Source organism: Caretta caretta, chromosome 21 (assembly GCF_965140235.1).
Source record: "Caretta caretta isolate rCarCar2 chromosome 21, rCarCar1.hap1, whole genome shotgun sequence".
NCBI classification, from domain to species: domain Eukaryota; kingdom Metazoa; phylum Chordata; order Testudines; family Cheloniidae; genus Caretta; species Caretta caretta.
In genome coordinates, this window is record NC_134226.1 from 16,715,655 (window position 1) to 16,738,330 (window position 22,676).

Sequence of the window (22,676 nt, forward strand, 5' to 3'; positions counted from 1 at the left end):
GGGGCCTCAGTCAGCAGGGATTGTTGGGATTCCAGCAGCACGTAGACGCAACGCTGCACAAACCCCTAACACAGCTACACGAGCGGGGCTGGGTCTCCCGCTGCTCTGCCTCGGCTCCAGGAGCTGGGGTTAACTATACACGGCAACAGTGAAACTGTCTGTCGTCCCACGAGCTCCAACCTCTCCGGGGCCACCTCACCTACCACTGCAATGCAGCTGCCTCTGCGGTGGAACCCGTGGGACCATCCCAGGCAGGATCAAGCCGGTGGAGGCAGGGAGCACTTTGGTGCCTGAAGGGTTAACTGGCACCATGCAGGAGGCATGTCCCTACAGGCTTCCCACCCGCTCCTCTCTGCTGAGCTGGGCCTAGCAGCTGCTCCTGCGGGTTTCAGCCCCCCTCGCCCATCCCCAGACGCGGGGAGCCCTCCAGAGGGCACCGGAACATGAGCATTGCAGGTGTGATGGCACCCCCATCGCTGCCCTGGTCTCGCTAGCTGCGCCCCGGCCACCCCTCTCGGGAAGGGAAATGCCAGCCGGGGGGCGAGGGGGGAAAGCAGGGTACCAGAGGGGAGGGCACACAGCGCAGACCCCAGAGCTCAGCCCAGGCCACGCAGCAGCGAGAGTCCCCTGGCCCGTGCAGAGAAGTCGAGTGCACTGCCTCTTGCCCCCACTCCGCCACAGCCCCCAGCCCGCCTGCTGGCTCAGAAAGCAGCCCCACGCCCAGACACATGCTCAGTCCCTTTTGGGGAGACCGAGAGCCTCTTCACTCTCCTTTCCCTGCCCTGCACTCTGCCTGCATCACCTCAGGGGCTGGGTGGGGAGAGGACCATGGTGCCTGGGAAGTCCCCTCATCTTTGTGCCTCTGGTCTGTCGGGTGAGCCCTGGGTGGAGACGATGAGCCAGCCAATGTCAGACGTGGCTCAGAGGTTCCCCTTCACCTGCACCACAGGCCAAGTTCCACCAGCCCGCCCAAATCCCTGAGCTTTCAACGGGACAATCCTAACTGCCTGTTCTACATGGATGCTTTCAGCTGTTTAACAGCCCCTGGGCTCCACTTCAGAGTAGGCTGCATTTTGACAAGGATTGGAATTGCCCTGGATATCCCCTACCTGCCTCAGGGCTGTTGGGATGCTTTCATTAATTAATGTCTGAAAAGAGCTTTGAGGGCCTCAGCTGAAAGGCCCTGTAAAAAGGCAAAATATTATTCTGAATTCTTCTGCTCTCCTTCGCGCTGCTCACAGCTAGAGCTGGAGGCAACATGATGTCTCAGCCCTCCAAAACTTTCAGGAGTTTGAAAGTGTTCCCATTCTGAATTGGGACAAAAAGTCAAACTCTTGAAAATATTAGTTAACCAAAAACTGCAACAGTTTTGGTTCGAGTGACTCAGAACATTCTGTTTTCATTTTAATCATTTTGAAACATTTCATTTCAGTTTCCACTTGTTTCTCTTTTTAAAATCTTTGTTTTGTCTAATGAGCTTCAATTTTGAAACCAAAAGTCTTTTGGAATTGGAAAACTGGAATTTTTCATTTTGAAAATATCACAACAAACCACTTCAACAATTTTGAAACATCCCCCGCCCCGCGCACACGTTTTTCTGAGTCAGGAGATTCGCTGACTCCAAAAGGACTCCACGTACGGCTTCGCTTGGCACAAATCAGCATTTCTGCATGAACACATGATCTATGGAAACACCTCCTGCCCTGCCTGCCACAGCCCTGAGGTGGGGGAGTGCAGCGGGAGCTCTGGGGAGGGGACAAACAGAAGCATGCAGGAGAGACAGCAGCAGTTTGAGAAACGGAGTCCAGGAAGGCAAGTGAAGCCAGACTGGGGCGGGCAGTTCAGGGTGCTGCTGCGGATGACCACTCGGGCAAGTTGGTGGGCCTGACTCTTCTCCCACTTGCACTGGTGTCACTCAGGAGTAACTGGTCTGATTCCCCTCTTTCAGGCACAGCAGGAGGAAAGCAAAGCTAGGTGCTTTTAGCTGGAAGAGGAGACCTCTGGAACAGGCTGCTGCAGGAGCCCTGGGAAAGCTCCATAACCTCCAGCTATTCACTGGGGAGCTGAGACATATGTAGCTTCATCTCCTGCTCAAGGGTTTAACTTCATCAGCAGAGGAGCCAGGGAGAGCTCGCCCCCAGTCACGTACCTCCAAGGGGCAGCTGTGCTCGGGGGCCCTGCCCTCTCCTTCCTCAGCAACAGCCATTACCGAACATTTGCAGAGCTGGGAGACTGGCCCTGGCGGACCAGTGAGACCCTCTTTGGGGCTACAGGAGACCCTGCCGGAGTGCGAAGCTATAGCAATAACCCAGCGGACACCAGTCTCGGTGATCGGGGCAGTGCTGGCCATCCCTGTACAGCTCTACCAAGGAGTCATGGACGTTACCACCTACCCCCCGGCCGACACGTCCCGCGGCACAGTTAACATGCCAACCGTTGGGGCAGGACAAACCCTCACAGGGGCTGAGCCACCCAGTGCCAGTCCCAGTCACACCAAGGCTACAAACAAGGCCCTTTGCTCCTTGGAGCCAGGCAAGCCAGAGGCAGCTGATCTCTGGGCCAGGGGCTCCCACTGGATCACGCCCGCTCTCTCTCGCACTAGGCAGGCCTTGATGGAGCAGTCGGCCAAGATCTGGCCTGCACATGCAGCTCACCCCCGAGGGCCATGGGGCTGGGCCTGGGCTCCTGCGTTGCCCTCAAGCGGCACTCATTGAGGGCATTCTCCAGCTCCTGCAGCTTCTTCTCCTCCTTCAGCACCATGTTCTTCCGCCGCTTCTTGATGTGCTTGCTGATGTTCTCTTCCCGGTAGAGGCGATGCGTGGCTGCGGCAATCTGCAGCTGCAAGGCCAGGTCTCTCTCCAGCGTGCTCAGCGGGTCCTGGATGGGAGGAGGACACAAGCCATGGAACAGCGCTTGGGGCTAGGAGGAACCACGTCCAGCTAGGCCTTCGCTCAGGGGAAACCTGAGGCTTCCATAGGCGCTGACTTCTGCTTGTGCCAGTGGGTGCTTGACCCCGCCCCGACTCCAACCCTGCCCCACTGGACAGATCAGGAAACACCCTGGACCCCGGGAAGTCCAGATCCCGGGCGTGCCCCAAGGCAGCCATACGGAGTCTGAGCTGGTTGCCCGCCCTGTGCTCTTCCCCGCGTGGGCCCGCAGGGCTGGGAGCGCTGCATACGAGGCATGTTCAGCCCCAGCTAGCGGGGAGTCCCAGGAACGATTCAGGCTCTGGAGAGAGCCCCGCCTCCCCGCCCCGGTGCGGGGATCGCTGCGCACTGGGCTCCCGGCTCCGGCTGTGTCTCCTGAGGCGCTAAGGCAGAGGCTCAACAGGCTGGTCCCCAAGACTGGAGTCAAGGGAGAGCAAACATGCTCCCACCTCTCCCTCCCGCCAGAGGGAGCAATCGTCCCCCGCTCCCGTCCCCCCATCCTCAGCACCACTCTGGACGCTGGGTCATTATCTTGGGGCGTGGGCTGGCAGAGGAAGCTGAGGCAGAGGTCACCAGGAGGTGGAGAGTTTGGCATGTTAACGAACTCTTGCAAATCAAGCATCAATGGACTCTGCCCATTTGATGGAGCCATGCCCTTTCCCCTCCCCCACCCTGCTAGCTTGAGCATCAAAGCCTCAGCACCTCTGGGCTTCCTCACAAGCGCTGGGGCAGCTCCAGCTTGCTGTGCACCACCCCTCAGTGCTGGGCTCTCCTCCCTTGGAGCCGGCCGGGACAGACAGAGCCGGCTGGGACAGGCATCCGGGTCGTTTTCAGTACCGATGGGGTGGGGCAGCCTGGAGACTCCGTTGATCTACCGGGCGGGTACAGCAAGAGAAGCATCCGTCCCCTCACCGCTGCCTCCCCCTGACCTGGAAGGGCCTCCTCACTCTTTGGCCTCCGCGCTGAGAAAGCCAACAAGGGGCCGGAGCAGTTCCTGTGCTGTGGACCGACCGAGCCAGAGCCCACCAGACCGGGCCTGTGGGGGTGCTGGGGACTGTGGAACTGTTCTGAGACCCTCCAAACTCATTTCACATGAGCCACCATGAAGTGGTGGCGGTGACCCATCCGTGCCCTGCCTAACGCCAGGGAGAGATCCCCGGGCTTCAGCAGGCTCCTTACCACTCCTCGTGAGATGATTGTCTTCTCGTCCAGTTTGAATGCGGTGCCAATCCTCCGCCGTACCATGGGGGGCCTGTCCCCCTGCTTCAGGGGGTACTCCTGCGGCAGTATGCCCGTGAGCTCCTGGGGAGGGCAGGGACAGACATCAGCCTCCAGGGCAGCACAGGGCACCACCAGGGGAAGAAGGGATCACACATGGCACGTCTTTTCCACCAGAGATGGGTGAGGAGCCGGGGCGCACTGGGGAGCGTGTCCTGCGTAGGAGTGTGCTCCCGCCCTACACGCACGTGGCCCTGGGGGGCAGGCCCTGGAGGAGTGGGCACACCAGCCAACGTGCACGTGGTCCTAGCACATGGTCACCTTTGCACTAACTGACTGGCACTGCCATGTATTCCCCATCCTCCTGGGATAGCCCAGACACCAGAGCAGCTATGGGCCCAAACTAACCCCTCAGTGCCAGGGCTAAGGTTTGCCCCAGCCATCCGGCCTGGCCGTGGCAGCCTGCAATCAAGGCCAGGGGGTTGCCAGCCCTCCAGGACTGGCCTGGAGTCTCCAGGAATTAATATTAATCTTTAATTAAAGATACTGTCTTCTGATGAAACTTCCAGGAATAAGTCCCACCAAAACTGGCCGCCCTAGGTAGAAGCTGTGGCTTTGGGCTAGCTGATGGAGCCCCCTCCGTCACACGCAGGGATCCCCAAGTTCCTGGAAAGCCACCAGGTTCCTCTCCAAACGAGAGGTGGCCGAACAATCTCCATCCAGCCAACCCGCCGCCAGGCCCAGCCCACGAGATCCAGGGCTCCTTACTGCCTCGCGCAGACACAGCTTCCTCAGCTCCACCAGACAGGCCTCCAGCCGCGCTGCCAGCTCCTGCTGCTGCTTGCGCACCGCCTGGGTCAGGTCCTTCAGCAGAGACACGGGGCTGTCCTGGCCTGTGGGGGATGAGAGCAGGAGTCGCGATTCAGCAGCCAGAGGGGAGACGCAGGGCCAGCCCTGAGCACAGACTGGGGCCACTTGGGGCCTTGGATTCTAAGGTGCCTGGGGCTTGGGCACCGTATCTTGTGCCATCTCCGCAGCTCACCTCGAGCTGGTTTCTCCCCCAGCCAGCTGGGGCACCTTCATTCACACAAGTCACCTTGGCTGGGGACACTGCCCCTTTCCAGGATGAGAGCGGCAGCCTCCACGCCATGCGCAGGGCTGGGCACCAGGAAATTGATGGCTCTACTCCAGTCACCGACAGTGACTCCCCCCCGTGGCCTCGGACAAGTCACTGCCCCTCTCTGTGCCTCAGTTTCTCCCTCTGAATAACAACACAAACCAACCTGCTGTTGGAGCCGTTGTGAAGATTTAACTAAACAAGTGGATTCACTGTGTGTTGTTACGCTGCTCTCTACAGCTTGCTCAAGGGCATCCCAAGATGCTAGTCCCTGTGCTGAAAAAGAGCCCAGAGACGGCCCTGCCCCACAGAGTTCCCCACCAGTCCAGAGGGATCGAGCGTCCTCCAATTCTGCTCACTTCGCGTTAGCAGCTGGGAGGTGTTGGCTGATCCGGCTGCCGAGCCCACCAGCGTCACTGATCTGACTGAGGATTTACTTGGGGGTCTGGAATTTCCCATCTAAATGTGTTTTTTTGATGCAAGATGCACTAACTGTCAAATCAAAATTTTCGGCAGGAAAAATTTCAATTTTGCCAAAATGTGTTGATTTTCTATTGGGAAAATCAAAATGGGAGATTCGGGTCTGGGCTGGGCCAGCCCAGCGGCGACGCTCTGGTTTGTCAAACCCAGGTTTCATTCCGAGTCAGTTTTACATTAATCTGTCCACCAGCACTCGTGCCCCCACCGGCCTCTAGGGACTGGGCTCCTGGCTGGGCTATATCTCCCATGATGCACTGCGGTCACCCTGTAGTTAACCGAGGCAGTGCATCATGGAAGTCATGTGACCACAATCTTTTGACTTTTCAGCCCAATTTGGGATAAAAATTAATTTAGAAATATCGGAATTTTCCATGGGACAGAAATTCCAATTTTCAGCCCGCTCTGATACTTCCCACAATGTGTCTGAGGCTAGTTCCCTGCCCCAGCCTCTCAGCCCAGTGCCACTCCTCATCCTCTGTGGGCTGGAGCGGGGGCGCTGCTGGAACCAGGTGACCGTGACAGCTGATGTTTAATGACCCAGACAGAGCGGCCCTTCAGGCCCTCCCTGGAGTGGGATTGGGGCTGGTACCTAAAAAGGCTGACCTTTAGGGCTATCCCAGAGCAGGAATGGCCCATCTCAGGGTAAGTGGCACTTCAAAGTACAGGCTGGCCTGCAGGCTCCCAGCCCAGCCCGGAATGTTTCTAGCTGGAGCATCAGCAGGCTGCAGCCAGCTCCAGGTCACTGCCATCAGATAAAGCAGGGAGCCCTGACTGCAGGTTTCTGAGTGGAAACACTGCTGGTTTCATCCACAGCGGGGGCTGAGCTGGGTCCTGGGAGTGGAATGCAAATGGAGGGGCAGGAGAGAGCCATGTTTCCCCTTCGCACCAGGACGTTCCTTTTAGCCCAGAATTTCCTACAGCTCAGCACCTGCCCTTGGGGCTGGATTTTGCCGAGAGCTCAGCACGCCTGTAGCATGGGTCCAGTCACCACTCCTGGCCATTTCTGTTCCATGCTGCAGACTTTCCTGAGCTGCCTGGAGCTAAGAAGCTTCCTCTGACACATCTGGTACCGGCCCCTGCCGGAGCTAAGGTCCTGGACCGGGGGCCTGATCCTGAAGGCAGTGTTCTCGTCGGTGAATCCAGCTGTAAATCTTAGCAGTGGTTACCGTGCCCCGCTCACTGACAGCCCAGGGGATTCAAGGTAAGGTCTCAACCTTCATGGAGCTGGGGACATCCTCAACCTCCCCCCGCCCTCCAACCAGCATCTCTAGGTGTGGGGGGCACCTTTAGACTGACTTTGGGAATGACTGGGCACATAGGGAGCAGGATTTTCAACTGGAAAATCTGAGGGCGGGGGGAAGGGGGAGTTGTGACAGTATCAGCTGATTATTTTTGCCAAATAAATGCTGAAAACTGGAAGTTCACAGATACATTGATGACTCTACTCACTCCCAGATCTTCAGCCACCCCAGGCTCTCCTCACACAGGCCAATCTGCCACTGCTCCTCCGTCCTAACACACAGCCCCTCTGCTACCCCAGCCTGGGGCTCCCCACCAGCTCTGCCGGTGCCCCTCTCTCCCAACCCGCAGCCCCTGCTAGCGCAGCCCTGCCTACGGTTACAGGTACAGGACGGATGTGTGTGACATACAGGCACTTCAGGGCTCACGTGTCCCTGGCAAATGGCCTCCCGCTCCAGACACAGCTCTCAGTGCAGGGAAACCTACCTTGAGAAGGGCCCAGGAGGGGAATCCCCAGAAGAGACACTGACCCAGAACAGCTTTTCCCCCCCCACCCGCCTTCCTGGGCTCACATTCCAGCCCCAGGCCGATGCAGAGGGCGGCAGCCGGCTGCTGGACTTAGCCTGCCATTCACCCACCTGAGTGCAGCATGATCCCGCTGTCCGAGTCGCTGATATCCTCTTTACTCTCCATGGGCAGTGGTGGCCCCGGGGGCAGGAACAGTGAGGGGCAGAGACCCACGCCGAGGCTCCCGGGAGTGGGCGACCCTGAGTGGGAACTGGTTAAATAAAAGACAGAGACTCAGAAGTGCTTCACACACACACACACACACACAGTGTTGTGTAAGGCCATCGCACAGACACACACATGGTTAGCACATAGAAACACACACACAGAGTTGTGTAAGGCCATCGCACAGACACACACACACACACACACTGGGGCATTCGTTCAGCTGGAACGTTCCTTCTCATGCCTTCTCGCCAAGCTCCCATCTGAGCTGCCCTGCAAAGGGAGCTGGGCCCACGGTGCAGACTGGCCCTGGGGCGAGGCTCGGGGTTTGCCTCAGGCCCCCTGGGTTCACTTAGAACATTAGCTGCACCGGAGCTTTGGCCCAAGCTCTCCGATGCTGCACCGGGCTGCGTGGGGGGAGCTGGGGCCGGGAGCTGCTGAGGCCCCTAGAGGGCATCTCAGATGGCACCCCTGGGGACTGGCAGCTCATCCCCTTCCCCAAGCCCTTTCCCTGCCTCTCCGTCCCTCCAGCCCCTGGCGCAGGAAAGCCCTGCGGGCAGCTGGAGTGCACTGTTCTTCTGGAGCTGTAAGGGCCACAGCACTGGCTGCCCCAGTCCCAGTGAACAATCCCACTGCGTGGCCCCCAGCCTGCGAGAGTGGAGCCCTGGGGGCCACCTGTCCCACTCACTGCTGCTCACCCGGCAGCTGTTCTGCTGGGGGCAGAGCCGGCGTTTGTGCCTGTCTCCCCGCCCCCGCCAGCTGAGTCAGCCTGTTACATGAGAAACTGAAAGTCTCCCAGAGTTCCTGTCTGGAGCTGGGACTAGCCGCTCCCTAGGGGAGGGGCAGAGGGATCCCACCCAGAAAGAAAGCGAATCCCCCCGCCCTGCGTATCTGTATCTCGGTGGGTCCCCAGGGCACGCTGCTGGGGTAGACCCTCTGCACTAGTGCAAAACGCAGCCTTTGCTGGGGTGACGAAAGCAAGCTGGCATAAGCAGCCAGCTAACTACACCCCGGGTCCCTGCACCGATGGAGCAAAAGTGCAGCCACTCTGGGTGGCCCCTGGCCAGCCTCCTGGTGTGCAGAGCTCTGGAGAGTGGGACCCTGGGGCCGGTGACTTTCACGAAGTCGCTCCATTGCCTGGTGTCCGTCCCGGAGGAGGAAGGGCAGCTCACCAGCCAGATCCCAGCCAAGTCTGCCAGCCAAGCACGGCACGCAGAACACCACCTTTCGGTTCACAGGGCCCAGCCCCCCAGCAGTCAGAAAACGCTGGAATCCCAGCCACCGAGTTTCACTCGCACTTTCGGGTTCCTGAGCCGAGCTGCTCACCGTTCGCCTCACTGTGAGCGGAAACCACAAGCCACCAGACTGGCGCTGACTCCGCGTACTCCTGCAGACCTGCCCTGATTGATTTAGCCAGTTCTTGTGAACGGAGAGCGGGAAGAAACCCAGTCCGTTTCCCGAGGGGAGCTACAGGCTGAGCCGCGTGCCTAGCCAGCGTGGGCACCCAGCCCTGACAGCAGATACTCCCAGTACCATCCTGCTCCAGCCGATGAGCTCTCAGATGCAGCCTCTGAATTTCAGGAGCCTAAATACCCCCAGCCAGGGCCTGGGGCCAAAGGTGCTGAACATCCACAGGTCACCCCAGCTTCCTCACACCCCGGAAATCAGATCCACTGAGACCCCCACAGCGGAGGCCCCTCAAATCAGAGGTCACTTGGAAAGTTGGGCCCCAAACTGTTTGGCTGAATCCCCAGGAGCCCCCTGTGAACCACCCTGCCCGTGGGCCCCCCTGTCGGGAGCACTCACAGGCTGTGTTCTGCCTATGGGGCTATGCCAGGAACTCGGGTCCAGGGCACAACCCCGGGCACAGGCTCAGCAGCGGCCACACGGTGGTGAGGAAACTGGTGAGGCTGCTGCAGCCGCTGGCATCGATTCCCCGGAGTCACCGGGCAGACCAGCTGTATGCTGCGAGTCGCACAGTGGGGAAATTCAGGCTCCCTGCGAGTCGGCCGAGGAGCACGCCTGGGAGCACAGTGCCGGCTCCGGGGTTGCAGGGTCCCTGCGGATCTGCTCTGGCGCCCCCCTCTGGTACGGGCAGAGCTAGCGCTGAGCATGGGGCGCTGCTGAGCAGCAGCTGAGCTACGTCTACATGGCCACGAACACCCGCAGCCGGGCCGGCTCTGCTGACGCAACCTCACGGGGCTTGGGCTGGAGACCAGGCTCTGGGACCCCGGGAGTGGGGAGTGTCCCTGAGCCCGAACATCGACCCTGCAATTCTACAGCCCCATGGCCCGAGCCTCGCGGCCCCAAGGCAGCTTAGCTGGGCCACCCACGGGTTCATCACAGTGTAGACATAATCTGAGAGTTTAGCTCAAGGCCCCGCCGGTCTCTGTCCTGCCTCCCGCATCCACCCACTGCTGGACAACAACCCCGCTCCATCCCACCCCATGTCCACTGGGATGTCATACCCTCCCCTAATTCCTAATTAGGCTCCCTAATTCCACCCCTCCGCCTGCTCCCAGCCGGCATCCCCACCCCTCCCCCGGTCCTGGCCAGCTCTTCCTTTCTCCTCTCCCTCTTGCTGCGGCTCCAGGCTGTCTGTGTCTCCCCCCTCCAGCACCCTGAGCTCACCTAGTCCCACTCCCAGGCTCCTGCCTCAGCAGCAGGGGAAGGGCCCCTCCCGCTCCCTGTGACAAAGGATTCGCCCCCTAGCCCTGGCAGGTTCAGTCAAGGGAATGGCCAGTTTCTCTGGGCACCAAGCCCAGGTTTTGTTTAACTCTCACATCTGTCAGCTGGGAAACGGGCATGGTGCAGAGCTGCCCAGTGTGAGGCCAGCACCGGAGCTGCTGATGTCAGTGGGGGGCCTACGCCCGCACTTTAATGGGCTCCGGGGAGGGACCCATCCCCCTCATTTCTTCCCACCCCCATGTCCTCATCCCCTGAGTTCAGCCTGGCTAGTTGGGAATCCCAGCACAACAATCCAGATTCCACTTGGTTTTGCAACCAAACCTCAGCAGCCCCATAAATCCACCCCTGCTCCCTCATGGCCAGGTCCCTGGTTCAGGGGGAGGCGTGTGAGCTGCACAGCACCCGGGGCGGGAACTGAGCATAAGAACATCCGAACAGCCAGACTGGGTCAGACCCAAGGTCCAGCTAGCTCAGCCTCCTGTCTTTCAACAGTGGCCAGTGCCAGGTGCTTCAGAGGGAGTGAACCATCCTATCATCCATGCCCAGCATCTGGCAGTCAGAGCTTTAGGGACACCCAGAGTATGGGGTTGTGTCCCTGACCATCCTGGCTAATGGCCACAGGTGAACCTATTATCCAGAAACTTGACTAGTTCTCTTTTTTAACCCTGTTATAGTCTTGGCCTTCACAACATCCCCTAGCAAGGAGTTCCACAGGTTGACTGTGCATTGTGTGAAGAAATGCTTCCTTTTATTTGTTTTAAACCTGCTGTCTATTAATTTCCCTAGATGATCCTTGGTTCTAGTGTTATGTGAAGGGGTAAATAACACTTCCCTGGTCACTTTCTCCACAAAAGTCATGATTTTATAGACCTCTATCATATCCCCCCTTAGTCGTCTCTTTTCCAAGCAGAACAGTCCCAATCTTTTAAATCTCTCCTCATACGGAAGCCGTTCCATACCCCTAACCACTTGTGTTACCCATCTCTGCACCTTTTCCAATTCCAATACATCTTTTCTGAAATGGGGCAACCGCATCTGCACGCAGTACTCCAGGTGTGGGTGTCCCATGGATTTATATAGAGGCAGTATGATATTTTCTATCCCTTTCTTAATGGGAAAAACAAGAAACTGGGAAAGCTTCCTGAGGTGTCAGCCAGGATTAATTTATGAACGAGAACAGAGCAGAGCCCACAGGATCACCCTGCTGGCTGCATGCCCCTGTTCTGTCCAGGCCAAAGCCTGCCTTGCTCCCACCACAGCCGTAACAAATCATAATATTTCTCACGCACCTCTTCCTAGCCCTTCCCCTTGTCCTCTGGAAAGTTCACCAGAAATCCGTATTCCGGCCCGTTGGAACCTTGGCTCTTTGCCTCTGTGATTTGTGCGCTGCAGCCCTGCATGTCACTCCATCTGGCACCTGCCTGCCAATGCCAACGGCCACCCCTCCTTCTGCTGCCCACGCATGGATCCCTTTTGGGGATCAGGCTGAGGAGCCCCTGCTGCTGAGGGAAGATCTGCCATGAGCGCAGCCCCTGAGGACACCGTCTGAGTGTCTGGCTCACTCTGTTTTCACATTTGATTCGGCAGCCATCCTGAGCCAGTGTCTGCAATTCTTTCATGAGCAGCCTTCTCCAAGCCAGTGCCAGCCTCCCTGCTCTGCCCACGCACAAAGGGCCAGCCCCTTACAGCCTGTGTTTGACCGTCTGACTCTCAAGATGAACAGTGTGGCCCGGATTCTCTGAAGCGTTCAGCGTGCTGGGCTCCCAGAAAATCCGGACTTGCATCTCTCCAAACCAAGAGCCCATGTGGCTCTGTTGTGGGCACACAGCCACGAATGCAGCGTCCACACAGCCCTGTGCTCTCTGTGGAAGGGAGGCAGGTTGGTTTGCTAGGGACGCTGCTGAGTTCCCTCACCCCCAGGGAGAGGCAGCAGGGCCAGGGCATGACACCTCCACTCCTGCCCAGGGACAGCCAAGTCCCCTTCCCGAACCCACTGGCGGCAGGGAAGGGGTTAACTGGGAGCAAGTCACAGGAGGCGAAGCAGCCTGTCTCCTTCCTCATTACTCATGCAGAGCGATAAGTCACTGATTGTACATTTCACCCGGCAGGCCCATGGGGGGAGCAAGGCAGGGCAGAGGAGCAGGGGCCAGCAAGGACACGCCCGCACTGGGCTCAGTGGTGAGGGGAGTGGAGAGGCCAGGTCTCAGGTCAGGACACAATGCAGAGCAGTTCCTGGCACCCACACGTCCCAGAGAGGGGCCACCCGCTATAGCGGGAGAGGGACCGGCGCAGAGCAAAGGCAACACCACAACAGGCTGATTCTTCAAACACCCCTGGGCTGCGAGGCGCCCCCAGGCAAATCGGAGAGAAGCCTGGATGGGCGTTAGCCCAGGTTCCAGTGATTCCTACTTCTACTCAAGATAAGATCATAATGAATAAATAATAGCTGCTCTTATCTAGAGCTTTGCATCAGCAGATCTCAAAGTGCTTTACAAAGCAAGTCAGGATCATCACCCCCATTGTACAGATGGGGAAACTGAGGCACGGGGAGTGGTAGTGATTGCCGGGATCACCCAGCAGGCCAGAGGAGCCGGGGAAAGAAGACAGGTCTCCTGAGTCCCAGTGTAGTGCCCCATCCAGTAGGCCAGTGGTTTTCAAACTTTTTTCTGGCGACCCAGTTGAAGAAACTTGTTGATGCCTGTGACCCAAAGGAGCTGGGGCAGAGGGGTTTGGGGTGTGGGAGGGGCTCAGGGCTAGGGTGCGGGGGTGAGGGCTGTGGGATGGGGCCAGGAATGAGGGGTTCAGGGTGTCGGAGGGGGCTCTGGGCTGGGACAGAGGGTTGGGGTGCAGGAGGGGGTGAGGGCTCTGGGCTGGAGGCGCAGGCTTGGGTGGCGCCTGGGATGAGTGGTTTGGGGTGCAGCGGGGGGCTCAGGGCTGGGGATTGGGACACGGGGTTGCCTCAGGAGGCTCCCGGTCAGCGGCGTAGCGGGGGTGCTAAGTCAAGCTTTCTGTCTGTCCTGGCACCGCGGACCACGCTGTGCCCCGGAAGCAGCCAGCAACAGGTCCAGCTCCTAGGCAGAGGCGCACAAGCGACTCCGCGCAGCGCTCACCTGCAGCCACCGCCCCCTCCCGCCCCAGCTCCCATTGGCCAGGAGTGTGGAGCCGGTGCTCGGGGGGGGGGGGGGGCAGCACGCTGCTGGCCGCATCTGGGGGGCAGTGCGGTGTCAGAGCAGGTCGGGACCAGCCTGCCTTAGCCCGGTGGCACCACCAACGGGACCTTTAATGGCCTAGTCGGCAATGCTGACCAAAGCCGACATGACCCAGGACTGGGCCGCGACCCGCCGTTTGAAAACCACTGCTCTAGGCCACGTGGCCAATGGCCCCTAAATCTTTGGAGCCTCCCATACTGTATCAGGAATGGCTCCCTCAGGGTCTGGCTCTGGGACATTTAGGAGGCCCCAAGTCCCTTGCTCCAGTCCTGCTCACACTTGTAGTCTTTGACCCACTCCTGGGCCCTGGAGTTTCCTTGCCTGACAGCACAGGGCTCCTGGCAGTGACTCGGCCCCATTCGCTGCCTCCCTGGCCGTTGGGCGTGAATCTTCCGGACGGCTCCGTCCACCAGAGCCATATCCTGGCTGCTCTGCCAGCCGAACAGCACAAACCTCCTGCCAGCCCAGACGTCAGCACCGGGGGCTGGCAAACTCTGAGCCATGGGGATTTAGCAGAAATAAAAACCCCCAAGGAGCGTCCCCAGCCCCAGAGACTGCAACGAGGGGAGGGAAAGCGAGGGGGCTCCGGAGAAAGGACTAGGGGTTGGTTTTGTCTCCACTGAGAACATACTCCTGTAGTGAGTGCTGGGGATGCCACGCCCCCCGGAGCTAAGCCAAGCCCACTGAAGTCCCTGGGTGTCTCTCTGCTGGCTTAGTGTTGAGCGGGGTTACTCTGTTAGTCCCATACTGGGGGGGCGGCGGGGTACCAGCAAAGAGGGGCCTCTCAGGCCCTGCCATGGCAGCTGCCCTCTCCCTCCCAGGAGCTGTAATTAGCACCCTCCAGAGAGGGGAGGGCCAGAGCCACTCTCCTTGAATACAAAGGGCTTGTGGTAAACAAGGAGGCTGCCTTTCCCCTCTTCCTTCCCCCATCTCCCCGCAGCCCCAGCGGAACCAGGGGGCTCCAGAATGGCACAGGAAGGAAATGTCTCCCAGGCCACAGCCATGTGCTCTGGTACCACGAGTGGGGCTGGCAGGGCTGGCGAATTTCTCCACCCCAGGCCCCCGGGTTTCCCTTCCATTCATTCCCCCGCCCCAGCTCACCTACCGACCCCCGGGAAGGAGCAGAGCCGTCCTTACCTGGCGGGCTTCTCCACCCTGCGCCGGCCCAGAAACAGCGTGGAGCTGCCTTCTGATTTGAAATCCAGCTCACGGATTTCTCCCAATCCCCCCACACACAGTCGACTGGTCCCCTCCGCCAGCCTCTGTCTTCGCTCTGGCTCCACTCCGCTGGCTCTTGCCGTGCCAGGGGAACCAGTGAGTCAGAGAGGAGGGGCAGGTGAGCAACACCGTCCCAGCCCTGCCAGGCGCGGCGGGGCCAGGCGCAGAGGCAGCATGCAAGCGGCACAAGGCGTTCCCGGGGCAGGGAGGAGCAAGCCCTCTTCCAAGAGCTGCGTGGGAAACCTGCACCACACAAGACGCACAGCCAGGGCGCAGTGGCCTGTCCCACCCAGCCAGAGGCTCAGCTGGGCCACCGGCCTGGGCCTTAGCACAGCACATCGCCTGCACCCCACAGTGCGTGCGGATCCCTCCTGCTCGGTCTGTAGCGCTTACACCCCTCCCACTGCCCCACAGCAACAGGAGAAGCTCAGCCACGCACACCCGCACACAGTGCTACGATTGTGCAAGCTCAGCTAGGGGTAATCTGAGCTCACCAGCCCACAGCTGCAGGGGTGAGGCGGGAGGGATTCCCTGCACGCTGTCTCCCAAACACAGGCCTTGCCTAACCGGCCAGAGGCACACCAGGGAGCAGTGGCTGTCACAGAGGGATACGGGAACTGACTGAGCTCTGAGCAGGACCAGCCTGGGTAAACGACACATCCGATTCCCCTCTCACTCCCCTCCTCCCTCCCCACTGAGCCTGATTCCCCTCTCACTCCCCACAGTGTAAATCAGGTGTAACCCACTGGGGCCAAATCCCCCTCACTCCCCTGGTGCAAATCAGAAGTAACCCACTGGGCCCCATCCTCCTCTCACTCACCTGGATGTAAATCAGGAGTAACCCTCTGAGCCCAATTCCCCTCTCACTCACAGGAGTAATCCCATTTAAGGAAGTGAGGTTACACCAAGATGAAAGTGGTGTGAGAGGAGAATCAGGACCAGGGTTCTTAGCTAATCACAACACACCTGAACAGCTGAAAAAGCAGGAGAACTGAGGCACTTCTTCCCTCCAGCAAGCAAAGAACGTGACGGTCCCAGAAAACTCCTTCTGAACAAAGATTCAAACAAAAATGAAGCTAAGCTGGAAACTCGGCCAAGAGAAGCTCTGCCATGACTGCTCCTTCCCTCAGCGCAGGCCTGGGGAGCACCAAAGACAGAGCCGGGTCTCAGCCCGCTGGGCGCCATTCTGGCCGTGCCGGGGACGGTCTTCACGGCGGGCTGCACGCGTGGCAGGCTGGCTCCAGTTGGAGCACCCGCACCGAGAACTAGCATGGGAGCCGCTGTGTCCACACAGGTGCAGCGCACGACTTCTGGGGCACCCTGCCTGGGTCTGAGCGCTGCAGGAAGCCGAGCTGCCGGGTGAATCCCTTGCCAGCGTATTGTGGGAGAACGTCTCCGTCCATCTCTGGCTCAGAATGGTAACAACACTGCAGCATTTGCCAAGAAAACCCCTCACACAGCCTAATCATTACTGAGCCCCAGTGCGTTCAGCCCTGGACAAACACTCCCCTCCCCAAGTGGCTCCCCTGCTAACCCAGACCCAGACAGTCCAGGTACGTCACATCTGACACACGGGTTACAGGCACAGCACGATAAAGGCAAAGGAAGGGCTGGATTTCTCTTTAGTGGAAATCAGGCTGAGCGGCTGGATTCCAAAGGCCAGGGAGTGGAGACTCCGCCAAACAGCCGGGATCCTGCCGCAGCCACAAACGCTCTGCTGCAATCAGTGCACGCTGGGCGGCTGCTGGTTCTACAGTCACACGCTCGGCTAGACCCACCCTGAGTCAGAGGAACTCCAGCCAGCTGCCAGAGCTGGGCCACGGGGCCCGGTTCTTTCAGTGCAGCCCCGTCACAGAAACAAATGGAAGGAAATTCACCATCTCTGACCAACCCTCCACGGCGGGGCTGGAACAACGCTCCGCACCTGTCTCCTTCAGACAAGACGGCGTCTAGGCTGGCTCAGTGACGGACGTGCAGTAGCTGCATAGCCAGAGTGAGAGGTCGCATAGAATGGAGCCGCCCCTTGCAAGGGGCTGATTGGTCACAGAACTGTGACTTTTCTCTGAGGATATCTGCAGGGAGTACAGTCTAGTGGTCAGAGCAGAGCCCAGGGGTTCCTCTGCTCTCAACTGGCCGGCTGGCAAGCCACTTCCCCTCCCACGACTTCGCTTCCTCACCTGTCGAAGAGGGCTAGTGAGACTGGTCTGCTGGGAGGCTGAATTAACCAACCTTTACAGTGTGCTTTGAGATCCTCGGATGAAAACCAGGCTACTGATGGGTGGCACTGGGGGGTGATTATTAGTTGTGCTTATCACTAACCAGGCCCAGGTGTGTAAGTGCCACCAGTCCCCCACAACCCTTAGCCCTCGTCTCCACACAGAACTTGTACTGGGTTACAGTGCCATTAGGGTTAAAGTGGTCCAAGCCCCGAGTGTGGACACAACTATACTGGTATGAAGGTGTTCTTACCGGTCCAATTCATCCCCAACCAGGAGGGGGAACAGACTCTCCTGGCTTAAGGCACCTGTATACTGGTATAACTGCACCCACATTAGTGCTCGCAGTGGTATAACTGTACTGGTAAATAATTATACTTCTGCCTGACAGTGATACCAGCAGAAAGCGTGTGTGCATAGCAGGCCTTCGAAACAAGGAAATGCCCAGTTAAAGGATTTTCTTTACCATACCCGACCCCACACACATCCCAGGAACCGTGCTCAGCAGCACATCTGCTCCTGCAAACATGGCCAGAAACACAGTTCCCGTGCCCCGTCCAGCACACTGGGATGTATAGCCCATCTCTGCAGCACTCTTCAGACATCTCTGCCTGAATGAAGCGGGAATGGGAGGTGTCATAAATATAAAGGGAAGGGTAAACCCCTTTGAAATCCCTCCTGGCCAGGGGAAAGCTCCTCTCACCTGTAAAGGGTTAAGAAGCTAAAGGTAACCTCGCTGGCACCTGACCAAAATGACCAATGAGGAGACAAGATACTTTCAAAAGCTGGGAAGAGGGAGAGAAACAAAGGGTCTGCTTGTCTGTCTATATGCTGTTTCTGCCGGGGATAGACCAGGAATGGAGTCTTAGAACTTTTAGTAAGTAATCTAGCTAGGTATGCGTTAGATTATGATTTCTTTAAATGGCTGAGAAAAGAATTGTGCTGAATAGAATAACTATTTCTGTCTGTGTATCTTTTTTGTAACTTAAGGTTTTGCCTAGAGGGGTTCTCTATGTTTTGAATCTAATTACCCTGTAAGGTATCTACCATCCTGATTTTACAGGGGGGATTTCTTTATTTCTATTTACTTCTATTTCTATTAAAAGTCTTCTTGTAAGAAAACTGAATGCTTTTTCATTGTTCTCAGATCCAAGGGTTTGGGTCTGTGGTCACCTATGCAAATTGGTGAGGCTTTTTATCCAACATTTCCCAGGAAAGGGGGGTGCAAGTGTTGGGAGGATTGTTCATTGTTCTTAAGATCCAAGGGTCTGGGTCTGTAGTCACCTAGGCAAATTGGTGAGGCTTTTTACCAAACCCTGTCCAGAAAGTGGGGTGCAAGGTTTTGGGAAGTATTTGGGGGGGAAAGACGTGTCCAAACAGCTCTTCCCCAGTAACCACTATTTGTTTGGTGGTGGTAGCGGCCAATCCAAGGACAAAGGGTGGAATATTTTGTACCTTGGGGAAGTTTTGACCTAAGCTGGTAAAGAGAAGCTTAGGAGGTTTTTCATGCAGGTCCCCACATCTGTACCCTAGAGTTCAGAGTGGGGGAGGAACCTTGACAGGATGGGAGAAGCATAAGGGATAGGATACAGAGGGCCCTAGACAAATTAGAGGATTGGGCCAAAAGAAATCTGATGAGGTTCAACAAGGACAAGTGCAGAGTCCTGCATTTAGGACGGAATAATCCCATGTACCGCTGCAGACGAGGGACCAAATGGCTCGGCAGCAGTTCTGCAGAAAAGGACCTAGGGGTTACAGTGGACGAGGAGCTGGATAGGAGTCAACAGTGTGCCCTTGTTGCCAAGAAGGCCAATGGCATTTTGGGCAGTATACGTATTGGCATTGCCAGCAGATCGAGGGACGTGATCGTTCCCTCTATTCAACATTGGTGAGGCCTCATCTGGAGTACTGTGTCCAGTTTTGGGCCCCACACTATAAGAAGGATGTGGAAAAATTGGAAAGAGTCCAGCAGAGGGCAACAAAAATGATGAGGGGGCTGGAACACATGAGTTATGAGGAGAGGCTGAGGGAATTGGGATTATTTTGTCTGCGGAAGAGAAGAATGAGGGGGGATTTGATAGCTGCTTTCATCTCCCTGAAAGGGGGTTCCAAAGAGGATGGATCTAGACTGTTCTCAGTGGTAGCAGATGACAGAACAAGGAGTAATGGTCTCAAGTTGCAGTGGGGGAGGTTTAGGTTGGATATTAGGGAAAACTTTTTCACTAGGAGGGTGGTGAAACACTGGAACGGGTTACCTAGGGAGATGGTGGAATCTCCTTCCTTAGAGGTCTTTAAGGCCCGGCTTGACAAAGCCCTGGCTGGGATGATTTAGTTGGGGATTGGTCCTGCTCTGAGCAGGGGGTGGGACTAAATGACCTCCTGAGGTCCCTCCCAGCCCTGAGATTCGATGACTCGATGAGGTGACTGACTTCGATGGAGTCACATACCCAGGCAGTACCTCGGAAGGGCCCTGGCTTCTCAAGTGGCTCTGCCAAAAAAAATGAGTGCCCACATCAGAAAATCCCTGGCCAACATTTCTGGCCCTAGTGCCATCCCTGCCAGCCTTCTTCCCACCCACCAGCCCGCCCACCCACTCCGGTAAGAACTCAGCCATGGGCCAGGGCAGCCAATGCCTGGCCAGCCGCAGAAGGAACACAGCTGGGTTCTGGCCTGAGAACTTTCCTTGTTGTCCAAGACAAAGACTTGACCTGCCCAGCCTTGTCTGGTGCAGGCACTGGACACACGGGTCGGGATGTTGCAGCAGCAGAGGGATTATTAACCATGCTCTGGGAAGGCTGAAAATAAATACTAACCATGAAACGTCAGCGCCGCAGGGAGAGCTCTTCAAAGAGGCCGAGTAGCCTTGGATGACAGCACTGAGTTCAGGTGGAGAGGAAGGTTGGCCTTGTGGAGATGTGGATTCAGTTCCTGGGGCAGCCCCAGAGTCTCATGAGCTCTTGGACAGGTCACTTCCCCATGCTGTGCCTCAGTTTCCTCAGCTGTACAATGGGGATAACACTTGCCTGCCTTGGATGGAGCCCACTGATAGCTGGCAGATGCTCAGATACTCCAGCGCCAAGAGCCACAGAGGCTCTTAAATAAATGCAGAGCCAGAGCCATGGTCTCCGGGTGTTTGGAACTGGGGCAAAGGTTCTGATGCTGTTCCTCAAAGCCTGTGGCGCTTGTCAGTGCCACTGAGTGGATTGCCACGTGGGGCAGGGGCTGTACCCTTCATATGGGCAGGACAGGTCACCATGCGACTGAAGACAATGAAAAGGGGAACAGAAGGAAGATGGGTCCTGTCCCAAGCTCCTGAGAAGCTTCTCTGCTCTCCCAAAGCCACAGCAACAGCTGATCTGAACAGGCGGGGGCTTTACCCCTCTCGCTGACCTTGGGTTTACCTGTGTGTAAGGCCAGTGACTTCAGCAGAGTCACTCCTGATCGACACAGGTAGCAACACAATCCAAGCCCAACCCTGTGCGTGGCCTCCCGGCATTTCCTGACATCTTCTCCCTCCCTGCTGGGAGGGCCACGGAGAGCAAGCCCGTCTGTGGCCATGACCAAAGCAGGAAGGGGGAGGCAGCCAGCAGAAGGAGCACGTTCTACCAGCAGAGAAGAATTCTGCACCCGAGTGCCTCGAGCTGCACTGACAATGGGGCTGTGGGACTGTGCACATGGGCATCAGAGCAGTGCAAAGGACGAGCTCCCTGCTCTCACGGGCAGGCGGGTGTTATATTGTGCACACAAAGGCAGCCCAGATACCACAGTACCAGGCACTCACCAGGTGGAGGTGGTGTATACCTCCAGGGTCACTTTAAAACGAGACTATGGTCTACATCAGTGGGTCTCAAACTTTTGTACTGGTGGCCCCTTTTACATAGCAAGCCTCTGTGCGTGACCCCCCTTTTAAATTGAAAACACTTCTTTACATATTTAACACCATTATAAATGCTGGAGGCAAAGTCGGGTTTGGGGTGGAGGCTGACAGCTCGCGACCCCCCCCGTGTAATAACCTCACAACCCACCCTGGTCAAACCTCCAGTTTGAGAACCCCTGGTCTACATGCTCCGTTGGTGGAAATCAGTCTAGGTTGATAGACTTCAATGGAGCTATGCTGATTTACACCGGCTGAAGATCTGACCCGCTATCGTTCCTTACAGCTCATGTTACAGAGAACCCTTGCGGAAGGTGCAAAGGTCAGGATTTCCGATTCCCCACTGAGGGTGTGGGCCCAGTGACACCCCTGTCTGGGCTAGGGAGGTACCGCTAAAGTACCTGAAAGTCAATGGAACTTGTGCTCCTAACTCACTTGGGTGCATTTGAAAATCGCACCTGTCATCTCTGTGGGGAACTTTTTCAGAAGTGCCTCAATTACCGAGGAGCCTAAGTCCCATTGGCTTTCAGTGTGTCACCGAGCACTTCTGAAATATTACTCACAGAGACTGCAGGTGGGATTTCCCAAAGTGCCTAAAGTGAGTTAGGCGCACAAGACCTCATTCAAACAGGCCTATGGTAGTGCAAACCAGCTACCTTTTCATTTGGTCCCGCAGCCTCCCCACGGGGTGGTTAGAGCTCCCTACTTTTGGGTGCACTATCATTCACCCACCCCCCACAGTCCACACTGCAGTGCAGGGTGGGCGATCCCTTAGGCCGGTGCCAGGGAATCTCCTGGAACTTCATGCTGCTGATTTGAGATTTTATTCTTCGTGTTTCCAGCCTGGCCTGATTCCCTCTTCCCCCTCCAGGGGAGTCGGCAAAACAATTTGGACAGCTCCTGGTTAAATAAAACCAAGGTTGTTCCAAGGTGATGAGCCAATCGGACAATTGCTTAGCGCTGCTTTGTACGTGGGAGATCACATGCTCCCTAGTACTGGATCAATCCCATTGGCTCACAGACGCCCCCTTCTCTCCGCATTCCTGCTATGTCAGTCACAGCAAGGCCAAGCTTATCTGGCTTTGTCTCAGATGCCAACACCTGTAATCCAAGGCCAGGGCTACCCTAGACATTTTTGCTGCCATAGCAGTGTGGGTTGGGGTGTATTTCACGCAGGGAACTGGTACAATCTATACTGACAACGGCGCTTTCTGGCCAGTGGATACTGCATCCCCACCAGGAGGGTTTGCCAGTCCAGCTGTACTGATCGAGCTGTGCTGGTACCCCGTCCAGTGCAGCCTCGGCCTCTCTTCTCACAGGAGACTCCCCCCAATTCACAGCAACAACGGGGAAGCCGATGACTGCATCCTGCGGTGTCCGGCCAGGCTGGGATTGCCAACAGGGACCAGGAGAGTTCATTGCTAAACCACATGTCCCCCTGGACGTTCGTCTAGCTGAGCTACTCTAGCTCAAGCACAGCGTAGGGGCTGCATGCGGGAACCCAGGGGTGGGTCTCTGGCCTGTGCTGTGTAGGGGCTCAGACTAGATCATCAGCGCGGTCCCTTCTGGCCCGACCCTCTGCGAACGCCTGACACACATATCAAGCAGGCTGCATCACAAACATGGTTTGTTCACTTCTTTTGACTAACGACAGACTGGGGCTCTGGTCCCAGCTCTGACACTAGCTTGCTTCGTGGCCATGGGCAAGCCTAGTCCAACCTCCCTGTCCCTCTGTTTCCGTATCCGTACCGTTGGGTG

At 57.3% G+C, this 22,676-nt stretch overlaps 1 protein-coding gene across 7 annotated transcripts in view; it reads right to left on the bottom strand.

Annotated features, from left to right (window-relative positions):
- INAVA (innate immunity activator) overlaps positions 1-22,676 on the bottom strand; it is a 55,026-nt gene that overhangs the window by 25,722 nt on the left and 6,628 nt on the right. For all 7 annotated transcript variants that reach the window (XR_007353455.2, XR_012665677.1, XM_075121908.1 and 4 more), the window contains exons 2-5: positions 7,620-7,759; positions 4,914-5,038; positions 4,107-4,229; positions 2,655-2,877 (exon numbers count right to left, since the gene is read on the bottom strand). Coding sequence is in view for 5 of the 7 variants with exons in the window: in XM_075121908.1 (XP_074978009.1) it covers positions 2,655-2,877; positions 4,107-4,229; positions 4,914-5,038; positions 7,620-7,674 (526 nt within the window). In the remaining 2 variants the exon portion in view is untranslated. The remainder of the gene's footprint in view (positions 1-2,654; positions 2,878-4,106; positions 4,230-4,913; positions 5,039-7,619; positions 7,760-22,676) is intronic.